Source organism: Parambassis ranga, chromosome 21 (genome assembly GCF_900634625.1).
Source record: "Parambassis ranga chromosome 21, fParRan2.1, whole genome shotgun sequence".
NCBI classification, from domain to species: Eukaryota; Metazoa; Chordata; class Actinopteri; family Ambassidae; genus Parambassis; species Parambassis ranga.
Window position 1 is genome coordinate 12594680 of NC_041041.1, and position 18611 is coordinate 12613290.

Consider the following 18611-nt stretch of genomic DNA (forward strand, 5'->3'; position numbering starts at 1 on the left):
CCAGAGAAGTAGCAGATCATAGATTCTGCTTTAGTTATGTAAATTCTGAACGGAAATAAGAAAAAAGTCAATAGCAAGAAGACATTTTATCAATCCATCCATTCACCTGTCTATATTTATCCTGTACAGGGTCATGGAGGGCTGCAGCCTACCAGCTGTCACTGGACAAGACGCAGGTGTACAGTCTGGATGGGTCAGCAGACACCGAGACAGACAATTCACACCGTTCATGTTCACTCGTAGTCCGTTTACAGTCACCACTGTACGTCTCTGGAGTGTAGGAGAAAGTCTGGAGAGAACCCACACACAGGCAGGAAGTGCAAATCCCACACAGAGGGGCCCCAGTCGGCTGGCACGTTCTGAACCCAACACCTTTTTGTGCTGTGAGAAGAAGGTTACTTTTCTGCAGGAATAAAATTAACAGCAGCTGTTTTGGAAAGTATACAGTAATGTTGGCACGAGTGATGTGTCAATCGCAAACGAAGCGTCTCTTAGAAGCGACTCTTTGCAGTGAACGATCTGAACTGGCTCCTACCCGGGAGCTGAAACAGAACTTATTTCCTCTTTTTGATTGATTTTTTTGTAGAACTCTGTGTATGATAAGTCATAGAAAACAATATCGTGTTTTGTACACTGGTAATTCATTTCTCAAATTATTTTACATAATTTTTGATAATAAATTAATTTAAGCAACAACAAATTTGAGGAGCCAAAAGAGCCAGATTCATAAGGACCAGCTCTCTTAAAAGAGACAAAATTCCTGCTATCGATTAATTTCGGTTCTTAAATTTAGCAGGACAGTCTTTTTTCACATTGTACTTACTGAAAAAGAGCTGAATACTCTTCCACCATTAAAGAATCTAAATGTTACAAATATCTTTATCAACAGAAAACTGCTGATGATGTTTGTGAGTGCTCATTTAAAGGACTATCATGATCCAACAGTGACATCTAGTGGCCACTTTGAATAAAAGGGTGTTTTGGAAGAAACAAAACCGAAACTGTTTCACTTTCCGTTCTGTCAGAAGGGCCGAGTCATTCTTTCGGATATCAGTAGTTTATGAGCAGGCTGGGGTCAGTCCTGTAGCTGATTATCGATTAGGTGAGTCGCAATGGCAGCTGACGGTGATGAAACACAGGAACGCCTCATTGAGGACTTCAGGCCTAGGTTGACTATGTATATTAGGGTAGACCAGGTTCTGGATCACATACATTTTATCGAAGATGTGCAGAAGGAACAGATCGCGCATAAGGCAAAAACTGAAGGTAACTCGTCGGCTGCGGGTCTCCTTATAAACGCAGTGCTGAGGCGGCCCCACAGTCAAGGCTGGTTCACGGAGTTTGTGGACGCGCTGATAAACGGAGGCTGTCAGTACGCGGCGGACTACATGCAGCTCAACTTACCCGACCCTAAGGAGGAGGCGGAGAACGACGGGCGCGTCCGGCTCATTGAGCTGCTGTCTCCCCGCCTGGTGGACATGCAGACAGGCGTGGTGTGCGCGCACTGTTTCTCTGAGGGCCTCCTCACCAGAGATGACAGCGAAGCTGTGAGTACGCTGTTGGAAAGTGACGTCATGTTTATGCTGATCAGCTGATTAGTTTATTGAAGTTTAAACAGGTCACAGTATGGCTGTTTAAGGTGTACACATCATCACAATCTGTTGCTTTAGCACAGCAACAGTGTAACTTTGTATATCAACACACACAGTGCATGTGTTGTCAGTTTCAGACCACAAGGTGGCAGACAAATGCACCACATCTGAGACTGTACCTGCAGCCAGATTAGTAGGCTATATAAACATACTCCTGTTCTGCAGATTACAGCTGAAACAGCAAACAGAGGACCAAGAAGTGGAGCCAGAGAACTTCTGAGAAGAATAGTGAGGGGCCGACCAGAGTGGTTTTCTAAGTTTCTCAGAATTCTGCGTGAAACAGAACACGTGTTCCTTTATCACGAGCTCACTGGATCATCTCCTGACAACGATACACAAGGTGACTAAAGGGACATTTGACTGTAGACAATCCTTAATACCCTCAAAGGTTATTTTATCATTGTTCATTTCATTTCCCTTCAGATGAGAAGATGCTCTCACTGAAAGATGAACCTGCAGGAACTGAAGCAATGGAGTGTGAAGCAGCAGGAAGTCAGAGCTTTGACAGCACGCTGGAGATCAGCATGACTGAGGAGCCTGAGGACGAAGGTCTCACACATTGCATTGAAATCATTTAGTCCCTTTTTACACAGAATGTTTTATAAAACCACTTTTAAAGGCCCACCACTTCATTCCACCTTTAGCCATTCACAAAGTGAAGCAGGCGTAATGTCACCTCAGTTGGTATTACATAGCGTGGTGCAATCAGAGGTGTGCCTTGTGTCAGTGTCTTTCTTGTGGAGAGTCCGCTGTGCCCACACATTGGTCAGTTTAGGACTGTCACTATCTCCACTGCTGACTCACTGCTAACAACATGCTTCGTCATTCTGCCTCTGTGCCTCGCACACAGTACAGCATGCACTCTAAACAACCCTGCAGCTAACAGGCTGTGTGAGAGAGGCTGTAGGGTCACACCTCTTACCTTGTGTGTTACCGTGTGTGACCATGTAGCTATTGGTCATTTTACTGTTCATTAATTGGACACATTGCTTGTTTGCTTTTTGTTTCCACATCTGTAAAAACTGAGATCTAGCACATAGTCACAGGAGACAGCATGTGTCTATACAATGTTTTTAGGACTTCTTACGTCCTGGCAAGTAAACCCCAAACTGTCCATCCATTTTCTGAACCTGCTTGTCCAGTACAGGGTCATGGAGGGCTGGAGCCTTTCCCAGCTATCTATGAGCGAGAGGTGGGGTACACCCCCCCCCCCAAAAGTAATACTAGCTGTGTGAAGTGTCCCTTAGTACCAGCTGGTTGTTTTATCATGGTGAACAAGGTGGCTTCTGCTTTTCATCACTTTTTTTCTTTTGTTTTTCTCCTCCCAGACATGTACGCCAGCTCTGATCTGCCAAACAGCTCGGAGCTGTCACAGCCAGGTGGGACTGATTCACCCTCTCTCACCTTGTTGATGCTGTAATATAAAAAGTTTGTTCTGCCACAGCACACCACACACGCAAAAAAAAAACAAAACACAACAGACCTGTAGCTGGTGGTGCAAAAATTGGTGAAACATTTCTCAGCTTTGCCTGCTTGACACCAGTGAATAAGTTCCATGTGTGTAGCGTGATGAACAGCAGAGAGGGGAGAGCGTAGCGAGTGCTACAAATGAAAACCACATGCTGACTCTATTGTATGAAATGTAAAGGAGAAGTTGAACTGGGGTTGCTTTGATTCAGGTTTAATTTTCAGTGCATTTCTGACTGAACAGGGACACACTGACAGCACACACACATGGGCTAATAACAGTGGAAATACAGGCATGTTGAGTTTGTCCCAGTGGGAGTGGAGACACTGGAATTCTTTGTGACTGAGTTCAGTTCCGGTTTGACTGGTATTCATAAAAGATCTTATTATTTATTTGCCTAATACAAAGTTAAAGGGGGGTCTACACAGACTACAGGGTTATTGCTGCCAAAGCTACAGTATATCTCCCCATCAGTGTGTGCTTAGTCTGGGTCGCCTGTAACAATGCTTTAACCTTCAGGCAATCGAGTCTGATGAGGAAAATTAAAAGCTGTCTGCTCTGAGAAAAACAAAATAACTTTCTAGGCCACCTCCTTAGAATCTAGGGGGGTGGGGGGAGGTACATGCACAATGCCTTAGTCATGTATTATCCCCAAACTAGACAGAGCAAATGAATCACAGCCTGCAAGCAACTTAGTGTCTGAACAAAGCGGATCATAGTAAGTCTGCTCTAGGGAAATAAATAAACAAAAAGAAGGCTGCCACATATTGGAAAACATTAACTCCTAAGATTTATAAACACAGTCAGCTTGTACAGTCAGCGTTTCTAATGTGAATGCTAGATCTAAATCGTAATGCCAGATAACACGTGATTATTCATACTAGAATCATCTGCTGCACATACTGGCCTGGATGGTTTGTATTAGGCCAAAAATGGTCCAACAGTGCCTCTCAGTGACATGATTTATAGTGCACATGTTGTAATGATGAGATGTGGCTTTATCAGTGCTACTGCTACTCAGTTCTGTGGCTTAAACCAGAGCCTTAACAGCTCTCTAATATGGTTGCATATTGTTAGCTGTGCCTCTTTAAAAAAAAAAAAAAGAGAGGAAAAGAAAAAAAAACATTCCATTACAAAACCAAAAACCACAAAAGCAGTTTTTTCCCCGTCTGTAATTGTGGCTTGCTGACATGACGTTTTGTGTCTCTAAACCTCCTGCTCTGCTTTGCAGATGGAAGTGACTCAGTAGCAGCGGCCAGAGGCCCAGAAGAAGATGATATTGTTCTTCGAGATTATCAGATGGAAGTTGCTAGACCTGCCTTGGAGGGGAAAAACATCATCATCTGCCTCCCGACAGGAAGCGGTAAAACTAGAGTCGCAGTTTATATTACCAAAAAACATCTGGACGGCAGGAGGGCGGAGGGGAAGCCAGGGAAAGTGGTCATCCTGGTGAACAAGGTACCTGATGTACTAGTTTGCACTATTATGATAACCTACTTGTGTCCATTTAAGATCCAAAGAAAACATTCAGTCACTTTGCACTATGTGGGTCAGCTTACCACAAATGACATGCCATAAGACTTAGATATTCCCCTGCACTTTGTTACTATTTGGCACAAAAGTCATCCTCTGCTCTAAACTGGGAAAAACATTTCCATTTCAAATGAAAGGTTTTCCAACAATAAAGCTGTTTCAAAGCACAACGTTGATCCGTCATGACACTGAGTCATTCCTCATGAGTGAAAAGAGCAGAAGTAACATATCAGAAAAGTGTCTACAGCACTCCCTTTGTAGGCCACAAACAACAATATATCACAATCAAAGTGAAGAAAGTTCTGAGCATGTTTATCAAACACGCCCTCACCACGAGGAGCTGCTTAACTCATAATTATTCTATTTGTTATTTCTGGACTTTATTGTGAAAATGTGCTCTTGTACCCTGCAGGTTCCTCTTGTTGAGCAGCACTACTCTACAGAGTTCCTGCCCTTTCTGAGGCCAACATATAAAGTGGAGCGAGTCAGTGGAGACTCCCAGCTCAAAATCTCTTTCACAGAGATCGTGGAGAAAAATGACATCATCATTTGCACAGCTCAGATTCTGGAAAACTTCTTGGAGAGGTCTAACAAAGGCGAGGATGAAGGGGTGAAGTTAACCGGTATGATGTTTTCTGTGCGCTTTTCTGTCAGGAAAAAAAACACGACACAAACGCACATTCCAAACCTTTATTTGAAAATCTGCCCATGCTTACGCCTCAGACACTGACAGGTTCTGGAATAGAAAGCCACCCAGAGGACTCAGAGCAGCATCTCCCCTGATAGCATCTTGTCAAAGTCTTCCGACTCTGCTGGCACTCACCAGTCCAAGGTGGAATAGCCACCTCAGTGGAACATATGCTGTTTGTTGAAACGCCTGAAAGCATGTACTTTTTTTTATTTTTTTTACCCACTGCTTTCCAGGCCACACGTCTGTTCAAGCCATCAGCGTGTGGCTAATCAAATTCACATGAGAGCACCCACAATACATCAAGCTGCCACTCTCCGTGCTCTTTTTCTCCAGGGACGTATTCGTATCACTGCGATCAGACTTGTACATGTGAATCATTTTAATTCACCTAGCTTTTGTGAAAACACAAATTATCTGGAGTTATTCTTTGAAACGGACACACTGTGTGACAATGTGTGGTTTGAAACTGCTGCGTCAAAGCTCCAAGAAAAGTGCTGGTTTGTGTGGGAGGATTGTTCTTACAGAGACATGCTATAATCTGTGAGGGAAGTCACCGCTTTATTTAGGAATCAAAAGTCTTATGTGAGCACTTTTGTGTTTGGAAAAATGAGATTATTGTTTTAACAAACAAACAGTAATCTCACTAAACATCAGTCTGGCTGTACCGTTGTGTATTCTGATGCAGTTTTAATTCGTATGTATGTTCTCTTTTGCAGATCTGAGTCTGATTGTAATCGATGAGTGTCACCACACTCAGAAAGGAGAAGTTTACAACCACATAATGATGCAATACCTGAAGCTGAAGCACAAGAACAAAAAGCTCATGAAAGTGGGGAAGAAGCACAAGCCCCTCCCTCAGATCCTAGGCCTGACCGCCTCACCAGGGGTCGGAGGAGCCGCAAAAATGGAGGACGCCCAGAAGCACGTTCTGCGTGTAAATACTGCTCCTGGCTTTCTGTCCACACGTATGAAGGCAAAAGAAATGTTCAGAGAAGCAGCAGCGGAGGTGTCATTTTACAGCTGCTGCTTTTTTAATTTCATACTGTGCTCATATAAATCCTTCCCCAGTTTTTCTGCCATAGTCATCGAGGATCTTTTTCTTCCAGCCAAGCTGTTTCCAATGTTCCACCCTGCATGCGGGGTAGCCATAAAGTTTCCACTGCCACAAAAAAAGATCAGCTCTGTGGTGTTAACTCTGTGTTGGACGTGCAGAAGTCAAGTAGAATCACTAAAAATAGGAGTTACTCTGACGTTGTGTATCTGTTTTGCAGATTTGTGCGAACTTGGACGCTTCCAGAATCATGACATGCAATCTTGGAGAGCACAAAAAGGAACCAAGGAAGCTGGTTGAATTTGTGGAAGATCGAAAAGAGGTAACAAAGGATGGTCAACTTTATATCAAGTTTTGATCTGTTTGTGTTTATCAAACCAAACATTTCTTTTTTTTAGGATCCCTTTGGCGATGTGATCAAGAAAATCATGAACACCATTCATTCCCATGCTGGGCTGAATCCCACCTGTGAACTGGGCTCTCAGAATTATGAACAGTGGGTCGTTCAGAAGCTGAGAACCGGTGAGTTCAAGGTCATCTCTCTTATCCTGTTGATGAGGACAGTCTGGTTTGATAATAAGCTGGTCTCATTCTGCTTTAGCTGAAAAGGAGGAGGATCAGAAAGTGCGAGTTTGTGCAGAGCACCTCCGACAGTACACTGAAGGCCTGACTCTCAGCAACACCATCCGCATGTGTGACGCCTTTAGCTTCCTGAACAACTACCACGTGGAGGAGAACAAGAGGAAAACATCTCCAGACGCGGAGCAGAAAATACAGATCACAGATACTGAGAGGTTCCTCTTCAATTTGTTTCAAGGTATTGTTGGTAATATTTGTATTACCAAAAGTAAGAGTTCCTAGTTAGTCCTAAATATGTATAATAATAAAATAAAGAGAAACCTGGCTAACAAAAGTGTATTTAAAAGCAGGTCCAAGTCACCCCTGGTTCTCAGCCGGGACTGTTTATGGCTGTCCACTCTCCTGTCTTCTTAACTAACTCTCAGAGAGTGATGATAGAAAGATTTTCCTCAGTTTTTTTAATCGTGTGTCCTACAGAGAACAAGCAAATGCTGGAGAAGCTCACAGAGAATCCACAATATGAAAATGACAGCCTGTCAAAACTGCGAGTTAAAATTCTGCAGGAGTTCAGCAGCAGGGAGCAGGCCAGAGGAATCATTTTTACCAAAACACGCCGCAGCGCCATGGCTCTGTGTCAGTGGATTAAGGAAAACCCCAAGTTTGCTGATATGGAAGTGAGAGCCTCATATGTTATCGGAGGAGGAGACCAGAGCGTTGTTAAACCGATGACCTCTGTGAGTGCACATCACATACACATACACCTACGCTAACCTCTTAGCATGCAACTTAAACTTTTTGTGTTAATGTTGTTCAGGCGGAACAGAAAGACGTGTTGAAAAAATTCGGCAATGGTGAAGTCAACTTGCTGATTGCTACCACAGTGGCTGAGGAAGGTTTGGACATACCGGAGTGCAATTTTGTTATCCGATATGGCCTGGTGACCAATGAGATCGCTATGATCCAGGTCAGTGACACATTCATGCATGGAGAAGTGGAGACTACCAGTCACACCTGTACTTTCAATTTACAATTTACAGTAGTTAACTCTGTATTTATGTTTCCAGGCTCAAGGCAGAGGAAGAGCTGAGGACAGCACCTACACTCTGGTGGAGGTGAAGAACTCTGGGGTGGCTAAGAAGGAGGTTGTCAACGAGTACCGCATTAAACTGATGAACAAAGCCATCGAGAAGATCAAAGGCATGAAGCAAGAAGAATATGACAAACAGGTTCGCTCATTGAATGCCTGTTAAAGCTGTAGCACAGACTGTCTCCTGGTAATTAGTGTATGAGAATAATGTAGCTATCGCATATACTGTACATAAATAATGGTATTGTCTTGTCATTCCAGAGCAGTTTCTTCTTCGTCTTAGGTGATTTTATGTCTTTCTTTCATCAGATCATTGAGTTTCAGATTCAGGCTATATTGGAGGAGAAAGTGAGACTGACCAAGAAGAAGCAGCAAGACATAAAGAGGCAGAACCCAGCTGATGTGATGTTTAGCTGCCGAAGCTGCAACTTGGATGTCTGCAAAGGCGACGACATCCAGATCATTGAAAACATGCACAAAGTCAATGTCACTCCACAGTTCAGGTACACGGGACACTTGCTGAATGCACTGCGTCCCACAGTCGTCTCAGAGCACTGGTGATTTATTTCACCATGTTGTCTTTGCAGAGAACTCTTCAATGAGAGAGAGAACAAGACTCTTCAAGAACGACGGCTGGACTACGAAACCAATGGTGTCATAGCGTGCAAAAAGTGTGGGGAGGTAAAGTGATTTGATTTGATTGTAGACCATGATGCCCACAAGTGATTGTTTTGTGTGTGTATAGCCATTATGCTTCAAAGATTGAGCCTTCATGTGTCAACATGCTCTGTTGCAGACATGGGGTTCGATGATGTTGTACCGTGGGATCGACTGCCCCTGCCTCCACGTGAAAAACTTTCTGGTGACTATCAATGGGAAAAAGCACAAATTTGCCAAGTGGAAGGAACTCCCCATCAACTTTCCCGCCTTCGACTACGCTGAGCAGGCGTTCCGCTTTGCAGAGACCTCTGATGACGAAGACTCGGAATGAATGACAATAATGCGTTGTTATTACCAATCATAGAAACACTGATTTCTCTTATTGTACTGTCGAAACCTGCAGTAGAGCGATGTGATTTGCACAGTATGGAAACCCTCTATACCCTCTCTATGCAATGCATGTTTGTGGACACTCATGGTGATGGAAGTGCAGTTTACTGTTTGTATTTCATAGCCATAATAATATAAGTATTCAAGGTGAATTCAGGTGTGTCAGGTACTGTGGTGTGTTGGTTTTACACGAATGAACTGGACTAATAATAACAATAAAATATATTTTCTTTCTCTGGAACCTGTGTGGTCTCCTGGGATGGGAGTCGCTGAGGCTGTGATCGCCCCTCAGAGGCCACCTGTCAGCAAACAGGTGCTGCTGATTCTCCATTCAGTTCAACTGTTAGTGAGTCACTAAGTCAGCGCTGCTATTTTTAGATGCAGTTTTTTTAAAGCTTTTATTTCCGCATACATACAGATTACCTGTGTTAGATGACTGACAGGCACAAACACCCAAAGCAGGCTTATTGTTCTCATGTTTTTGTGTTTACAAATAATAGTTTACAACAAAGACAAACTCCCGTTTTATAAACAGGCAGACATGAATCCTGCTCTCTTTGTTGCATCTGTGAGCTGCTCCCTCACTGGACAAGCCACTTCCTATTACAGCACAAAGTTGTGCGCCCCTGGAAAGTTGGGCTGCGGACTACAGGGAGGCATCTCTCTGTCTGGTGTCGGGCTGGTTTCAGGAATGCAGCTGGAAGTGCAGGACGCCTTCCAGTAAAGTAGGACGGAGCTCAGTTTTCTTATGTGCTGTTTAGTTTCCGCATATTCTGCTGTGACAGAGTATGTTTAATCCGACCTGTGAGGATTATTAAAAGACTCGAGAGCTTCGCGGAGACTTCATCTGCATCATGGTCAGTAATCCCTCAGCTTTTAGAGTTGAAATAACTTTCTGAACATATATATGTGTGTGTGTGTGTGTAAATGATCAGGCTGCTACTACATCCTGCAGCTTGTGCGTTTGTTTTCGCAACTTTTGTGTCACCTTTCGCAGGGCTGCAGCAAGGTGATGTGGGGGGTGGTGGGGGCGGCTCTCGTCATCACGTTAATAACCATCTCAGCAGTTTTATACAGCAGTAAGTTACACAAGTGTGTGTGTGTGTGTGTGTGTGTGTGTGTGCGTGCGTGTGTGTGTGTCACCGCTGCTCAGGCTCCTGTCTGTTTTAGCAGCTGTTTGTTTTGGTGATCCAACAAACTTGTTTCCAATGAAGAGACAGACAGCAACAGCATGTAGCCTGTGTTTCAGTGTTTACTGTCAAAGTTTTATTTATCCTGGAAATTCTAAAATGTTCTGTTGCAGATACACACTGGTTTTTATTTTTGTTTTTAGTAAAAGTAAGAAAAGTATGTATGTATTTACAAAGTCTTTGCTGGCTTCAAAATAAAGATAAGAAATAAAGGTAAATAAAAAGCATTTCTAGAAATACAAACTTTCTATTAGTATGAATTCTGAATGAAGTATGAAGTAGTATGAATTTAAAATTAATTTTGTCTTTAAGTTTAAAGTCAAAAAAAGACAAAAGAGAAAAAATCAAAAGCTTGAATTCTTTTTTTTGTGGAGGGAAGGGGCTTCTAAGAATAAACTCATATATCTGATGTTAAAGTCACTTTTTGGTAAATTAATGCAGCGTTGTCTGTTCTTTCAGGGTCCGGTGCTTTCAAAAGGCCTTTCACCCTTGAAGATTACTTCAATGACACCATCAGATACAGATCCTACAACCTGTACTGGATATCAGGTGTCAGTCGCACCACATTTTGGGCAGCTACATGAATGTTTATGTTGGGTACAAATGTCATGGAAGTTTAATCATTACTCTTTGTATCCACAGATACGGAATATTTGCATAAAGATGGAGATGGGAATGTCTTTCTCTACAATGCTGAAACAAAGGAGGAGTCACTTTATCTGAGCAATTCAACCTTTGTAATATATCTTTGAACACACTGATGTCGCAGCTTATTATAAATAATATGTTTAATAAAAATACTTTATTGATTTATTCCAGGCCCAAGTAGATGCCAAAGATTACTTGCTGTCAGGTGATTATAAGTACATCGCTTTGGAAAGCAATTTCACAAAGGTGAGGAGCACCATTAGATTTGTGTTTTTGTTTCTACAGATTTGAATTTAGTTTTTTACTAAGTATTTTTGTGTGTTTGAAATCCTGCAGAAATGGAGACACTCATTCACAGCCTCATATTCCATCTACAACAGGGAAAGCTCGTGAGTGTGGTATTTTAAAAGAGCTGTAGTGACGATCTGTCCTGTCTTTTCGGACACACCTGGAAATGATTATCAGCCATAATATTTGTCGTATTTCACTGCAGGACATTTGTCACGCCTGTGAATCTTCCACCTGTGGTGCAGTACTTTACCTGGGCACCGACTGGAAACAAATACGTGAGCACACTATCATGTCTTTTTGTCTCTTTGACTGCTTATTTGTGAATGAGACAATAACTGCACTGTGTTTCACAGGTCTATGTGACAGACTTCAACATTTATTACAAACCCAGTGTCACTGCTGCAGCTGTACAGGTGACACACAATGGGAAAAAGAACGAGATCCTTAATGGTGTCCCTGACTGGGTGTATGAGGGTAAGGACCTTCTTAGCAAAATCTCCATTATGTGCTGCTGTGGACACTCAGGAACCTGAAGTTTTCCCTGACTACACCAAGTTCCTGTTAATAAATATGGGCTGGATGGATGTTCTTTTTCCTTCAGAGGTCTATGACCAGCTTCTTGGTCTTAGTGAGCACCAGGTTATTTTTGGTGCACCACACAGAAAGCCACTTTGCCTCGTCCTGGTTTAGCATAGCTCCCGTTTTGATCCAGATGAGACGGAGCTGTAGCTATAGCATCCTCGGTGGATCTATTGGTCCTGTAGGACCAAACTGACCAGTGCTGGTGGAAGGAATGTGACCCCTTACCAGTTTCTCAAAGCACTTCATCATGGCCAGTGTAAGTCCACTGGCTGGTAGTCATTAAGGCTGCTGATGGTGGGCTTCTTTAGGCAAGGGGACAATGGTTGAGGACTGCCATTAGTATGTGCCCATCACTGGACTTGAAGGCAGTATTCCTATCCTATAGGAGGCTCTGGACCTCTCTTGTCATCCAGGGTTTCTGGGTTGGGTATAGGCCTGGATGCACTTGTCTACTGTGACAGCACACATGCAGTGCCTGATGTAGCCCAGAATAGCTGAAGTATGCTCTTTCAGGTCTTGATGTTCAAAAACCTGCAAGTTGGTCCCCCTAAAGCAGTCCTGCTGCTGGTGTGAGGCACTATCAGGCCAAATCTCAACAGTTCCAGTTGTGGTTAGAGGGGGAGGGGGTATGCCGGAAGAGCACTTTGCCAGATGGGGGTATGTGCCGGAATTCTGTGTTTATCTGTGTAAAATAATTACTGCATTTTTCATTTTCTCTCCAACAATTTCAGAGGAAGTGTTTGCATCCAATGGTGCCATTTGGTGGTCGTCTACCAGCAAATACTTTGCTTATGCAGAGTTTAATGATACAGAAGTTCACAAAGTGGAGTTCTCTTGGTATGGATATGAACAATATCCTGAAACAGTGGCTGTTCCATACCCAAAGGTGGGAGCATGTGACTTTGTCAAACATCAGTTATTTACACACAAGATATCCATCAGGAGATTACATTTGATGTTGTGCACTCAGTATGTTTACAAAGCACATTACAAGGATGTGATTGATGAGTTTTTGGCCTTAGGTGAAAGCTCTCATATCTGAGTAAAAATACAAAAAGTTTGGAGACAATACTCTTTGTAGTATTTCAGAGAAAATGGACAACATCGTCCTTTGTGCAGTCATCTACAACTCTGTCTCACACAAGGAGGTCTGTGAGGACAGGCTGGTGCTCCTTCTGACAGCATGGATGTCTGAATTCATGGAAGAGTGTGGAAGGCCAGAGACACCAATGAAACCAGGAATGTGTACGCAGTTCAAACAAATGAGCAAGGTCGCTGCCTCCTGAACCCTCTTTGAGCCTGACGAGAAGCAGATAAGGTGCAACATGTCAAGGGTCAGATCCAGGAAGATTTCTCCAGCAGTTTGTAACCATGGATGAAACAAAAGAAGAATCAAAACAGCAGAAAAACTCAAATTAGTGATGTTTGCATGCAAGAGGACGCCGTCTGTTTTCTGAAATGTGAAGGGAGCGCTGCTGGTGAGCGACCTGCTGAAGGCTCACAGAGGATCTGTGGCTGCTCTTGCCCCAGGACTACACTCCAGTTGTTGGCACCCATCCAGGAATGTGGATTTTATCTTGGCCAACTCCTGCCTTGTTATCCCCTGATTTGATACCCTCTTGCCTTGGATGAAGAAGGAAGTCAGCTGTTCTCCCTTTGGACAGTCATGATGATGATGTCTGCACTGTGAACCATGTTCTGGAGGTCCAAGATGACAACAAGAGTGTCACTTAATCCACTTGATCCCTCAGATCACAAAGGAGGAGACCTTAGGCCATCTCATGAGTTATTTAGAGATATCTGTCAAGTGCTCACATGTTATTATCTGGGATGTTAATATAATTGATCTCTTCATTAAGACTCTTACATTTGTCTTGAAGGCTGGAACAACCCTTACTAAGGTGAAACTCTTTGTGGTTGACACCACAGATCCATCCCGCCGCACACAGGTGGTTGCCCCCGCCTCTATTGCTGCTGGGTCTGTATATCATCACTGAATCATCATAATTTAAAGCAGAGGGTAATGCAATATGCTCACAGTCTGACTCATGTGAACACCTTGTCACTTTCTGTTGCCTTTACTCAGTGATCACATCATGTGCTCAGTGACCTGGGTTACAGACGAGCGCGTCGCTGTGCAGTGGCTCACGAGGAAACAGAATCATGTGGTTGTACAGATGTATGACTTTGATGGACAAAACTGGAAAGAAAAACAGGTAGCTGTCGCTTCTCCAGTCAGGAAGTCACAACAGATCTCCACTCAGATTATCTCAATAGTGAAGCATTAACTCAGCGTGTGAGTAGACCGATTCTAATTAACTGATGATGTGTTTTCTGTCTTTAGAGATTTGATCAAACGAGTAAGACAGGCTGGGTCGGCCATGTAAGTGTCCTAAAAGTTCCTGCTCCTTATTGCATTAATTGATCCTCAGACTCTGATTTGATGTATGTTTAAAATATATATTAATAATAATAATTTTATATTTTTTCTTCAGTATGTGCCCTTGCCTCTTTTCTTTGCTGAAGACAAGATCAGTTTCTACAAAGTGATGAGTGATACACAGGGCTTCAAGCATATCCACTACGTGAAAGATGTAAGTATTTATTATGCATATTTATGGAACCTTTACTGCACTCCCTGGTGTTTAAATTAAATGATTTCCTTAAGGGTAAAGCGTCACCTGTTACCTCCGGGAAGTGGGAAGTCATCTACATATCAAAATTAACAAAAAATGCCATGTAAGTGATGAACCAAATTTCTGTTAAAACCACATAAATATGATGAATCTGACGTGTGATTTTTGTTTCCACAGATACTTTGTGAGTAATCAACATGAAGGAGTCCCTGCAAAAAGGAATCTTTACATGTAAGGACCCTTCATGTGTGTGTACAAGGTATTATCTTCACAATATTTAGAACCAGACAAAACATAATTACTGAAATGAGCTTTGTTTTTCCCCCAAGGGTTACAATTGGAAGCAAGTTCTCCGCCCCTCAGTGTCTCACCTGTAACCTGTATAAGGACAGGTGTCAGTCCAACTCAGCTTACTTCAGCTACGACGCCTCCTACTACCGAATGGACTGCTACGGTCAGTTACACATCCACAGTTTCCTTTGAGCAATAACTCAGCCATGTGTGGTGTGAACAATGATCAGAGATAAAGTTTTCTTTTCTTTTTTTTTTTAATCTGCTCAGGACCTGGATTCCCACTCTACACACTCATGGACAACAGGGGCTCAGGTGTAGGTGCGTATGTTCATGAAATGATTGTTTACTTACTCCTATGTATTTATTATTATTACAACATTTCACAGTTAAAAGTCAATGGTCCAGTGCACATGAACATTAAAACAGATTTACCTGTTGTACTCATCCCTCCTGTCCCTTTACTTAATTGGAAAAGTGAGGATTTGCCTGTCTGAGGTTGACAAATTAATAATTAATATCTTCCAAATATCTCCCTAAAGTGTAAATGTTTTTAAATCTGATACATCAGATAGTTACACAGAACCAGAATCTGGTTACTTCTCTGCAGAAACAGTATAAAAGGAGCAGCAACTTTCATATACACTGCAATAAGCAGGTGTTGTATTAAACATCTGGCTACTATAATCATGTCAACAATTCATATCCCAGATTCACATATCATATCACTATCGCACTTAAAATTTACCCAGAACCCTGATTATGTGATCTTGTGTTTCATGCAAAAATCCAGCTGCCTTACAAGTTAAAATGTTGGAGGATATCTACTGAATTTGTCAGCATGAACCGCTGAATGATCATAAGAACATAACTAACAACAATAAGCTGTAATGTCCTTTAAAATCTCATGAGCAACACTCATTGTTGTCTTTTTTCTTTCCCAGAGCTCAACGTTCTTGAAGACAACAAAGATCTGGAAAATATTCTGTCCGAATTCCAAATGCCAACAATGCAGTACGGCACCATAAAGATTGCAGGATATGGTGAGACGTGTTGACATGCTTAAAGATCCCTTCCTGAAATGTCTTTTAGAAATTATTTTGAAAAACATCCTCTCTTTGATAAAAGGAAGTCTTTGTTTTTTTACAGGCACAATGTACTTTACTGAGAATACAAGAGGATGTTTTAAGTTTTCACATTAGAATCAAGTTCAGAGTGACTTCTGTTGTTACGTCTGTATGCTTTAAATAAAGATGTGTGTAAAATAGACACCTGTTCAGTGGAACTTGGGTCCTTTTTAGACTAACGTTGTCTTAGTAAATGTAGAAAAATCACTTTTTCTCCTCTTTCTTGTCCACAGATCTTATGTATGAAATGATGTTACCTCCCAATTTCAAAAAGTCTAAAAAGTATCCCCTCCTCATCGACGTGTAAGTGATCGCTCCCTTGTGGTGATATTGATGGAATCTCTGTTAGTGTTGGATGACACCGTATGTGTGTGTTGTTGCTGTCCCGGGCAGTTACGGCGGTCCATGCAGTCAGAGCGTGGACTATCGCTTCAAGCTGAACTGGGGCACATACCTCTCCAGCTCACATGAGATTATTGTTGCCAGCTTTGATGGAAGAGGAAGCGGTTACCAAGGTGATGAAATATTGCACGCAATCTACAGGCGCCTGGGGACGTTTGAAGTAGAGGATCAGATAACAGCTGTGAGGTCTGAACTTTCACTCATCCCTGAGATATTTGTTAATGAGCAAAGCTGACATTCACATCAATATAACTTTGTCATTTATGCCAGTTAATTGTCTCTGTGTTACAGGAAATTCATCGACATGGGGTTTATTGACAAAGACAGAATAGCAATATGGGGCTGGGTAAGTTTGTCCTGTTGCTTTCTTTCTTTTCTTTTTTTCTTACTTTCACTGAATGTAATCTCTTCTGACCTTCAGTCATATGGCGGCTATGTCACCTCCATGGCCTTGGGTGCTGGCACTGGACTCTTCAAGTGTGGGATTGCGGTGGCCCCTGTGGCAAAGTGGGAATATTATGGTGGGTGTCCAAGCAAACATATTAACCTGAATAACTTAGCTTTCTGCAGGTGAGGGCCGACATTACCCATAATCCAATTCTCTTGCTGTCAGGTCAGTGTTGTTGTAGAACTGGAGCCCTGAGCTGACCTCAGGCATCTCTTTGTAATCTATGCACATACATTTCTTTCACTCTTTCTGTAGCGTTCACACCCAGCCAGTAACATGACTCTTTGTATGACTCCCTTTAGAGCAACAAAGCTACATCCTTCCTACTTCTAAAAACAAACTTTTAATCCTTTTTGTAAGGCCCTTGTGTCTTTTATCTCATTTAATCTCATTTGATTGGTTGTTATGCTAGCAAAATGTACATTTCTTTTATTAAACCTCCCCTCTTTATAACCCTTTTAGACATAAATAGACAATAAACTAATTGATATATATATTTTCTAATAGCTGGGGTGGTTCAGCCTTCCCTAAATTGTGTTTGTTCAGTGATCATGGTTTACTTTGTTTTTGTCTTCCTTTACAGATGCGGTCTACACTGAACGCTACATGGGAAAGCCCTCTGAGAATTCAGACTATTACAAAGTAAATATCATACAAGTGAATTATCCTTTTACACTACTGCTCAGTTCTGACTGCACAGATGCTATAAAAATGTCTTTTAATTTGATAGAATTCCACTGTGACATCCAGAGCAACGAATTTCAAAACAGTGGACTATCTATTGGTTCATGGCACAGCAGATGGTACGTTTCTTTCAGTGGTTTCTGTTTTTTATTATGTGTTGGCCTGTTTCTCATCAAGGTGCCAGGTAACAGAGCAGCATGCACAAAATGCGGAAAATTGAGCTTCACTGTTCAGTCACGTAGTGAAACACTGTCTTTCCTGTAGACAATGTCCATTTCCAGCAGGCTGCACAGATCTCCAAAGCTCTAGTGGACGAGCAAGTGGAGTTTGAAACAATGGTAAATATTGGCTGAGGGAAGTGGGACCAATATAGGACTAGATGGTGTTGATTTAATGAGGGGTTTTATATTTGGGGGGGGGGGGGGGGTGCATTGTACAAAATAAAATGTAAATCACGTGTGATGTTATGTGTGATCAGGAATTGATTCTTTGTGTGTGTGTGTTAATTTCAGTGGTACACAGACCGGGACCATGCTCTCAGAGGATCAGCCTACCACCATATATACACCCTCATGAGTCATTTCCTGCAGAAATGCCTCGTTAATCCCAAATAGATGTGAAGAATGTGGTAGCATTTATAGTGACCACTTTTTACATTTTTTCTTTTTATGCTGAAGTGTTGGACTCTTTCTTTTTATGTAACAAATGATGGATTGTTACATAGTGTAATTATGTGTGTGTACAAATATGTGACATTTAAAAATAAAAGGCATTGCATGCATTCACATTTTTATGATGCCTTCAGGAGTTAAAGTACATTTGCTCCTGTGATTATCTGAGATACTTGTGTGTTTCCATTCCATACAACCACAGCATTTTATCTGCCAGCTTTAGGTTCATTTAATATTAGCCTTCCTGTCCAATCAACATGTTGCATATGATACACTTGAAGATACTCTTCGGGATTAAGTGTTGCTGTATGAGTTGATCAAAGTATTGAATTTGTATAGACATAAGTAGCAGTTTGTCTTTTTTATGAGCTCATGAAACATTGACTTTTCACAAATCATGTGTTTTTAGTGGGACAGCAACACAAACACACAATGATCTTATTAAAACTGTTGATTAAACCATCCAACTGTGTAATTAATTAGTTCAAATTAGCTCAGCCTTTTTGTGTTGTCTCTTCATAGTGTGGTAT

General features: G+C 42.0%; 2 protein-coding genes across 2 annotated transcripts; both read left to right on the forward strand.

Moving 5' to 3' along the window:
• Nucleotides 1-989: 989 nt before the first annotated feature.
• Nucleotides 990-9352, forward strand: ifih1 (interferon induced with helicase C domain 1). Its single transcript, XM_028433749.1, has 16 exons — nucleotides 990-1547; nucleotides 1818-1992; nucleotides 2076-2201; nucleotides 2981-3031; nucleotides 4352-4578; nucleotides 5066-5276; nucleotides 6061-6278; nucleotides 6616-6717; nucleotides 6794-6917; nucleotides 6997-7212; nucleotides 7452-7708; nucleotides 7789-7938; nucleotides 8039-8200; nucleotides 8371-8564; nucleotides 8649-8742; nucleotides 8858-9352. The coding sequence occupies exons 1-16, from the start codon at nucleotides 1113-1115 to the stop codon at nucleotides 9050-9052; spliced, it is 2937 nt and encodes a 978-aa protein (XP_028289550.1). The 5' UTR covers nucleotides 990-1112; the 3' UTR covers nucleotides 9053-9352.
• A 360-nt stretch (nucleotides 9353-9712) lies between these two features.
• fap (fibroblast activation protein, alpha) lies at nucleotides 9713-18367 on the forward strand. Its single transcript, XM_028433750.1, has 26 exons — nucleotides 9713-9968; nucleotides 10109-10190; nucleotides 10761-10850; nucleotides 10944-11038; nucleotides 11121-11195; nucleotides 11286-11338; nucleotides 11443-11515; nucleotides 11594-11714; nucleotides 12554-12708; nucleotides 13703-13800; nucleotides 13909-14038; nucleotides 14167-14205; nucleotides 14318-14416; nucleotides 14491-14561; nucleotides 14636-14689; nucleotides 14788-14912; nucleotides 15020-15070; nucleotides 15694-15792; nucleotides 16110-16179; nucleotides 16270-16464; nucleotides 16570-16624; nucleotides 16700-16799; nucleotides 17310-17368; nucleotides 17457-17529; nucleotides 17675-17748; nucleotides 17923-18367. Exons 1-26 carry the CDS (start codon nucleotides 9966-9968, stop codon nucleotides 18022-18024), a joined length of 2241 nt encoding a protein of 746 aa, XP_028289551.1. The 5' UTR covers nucleotides 9713-9965; the 3' UTR covers nucleotides 18025-18367.
• Nucleotides 18368-18611: the final 244 nt, after the last annotated feature.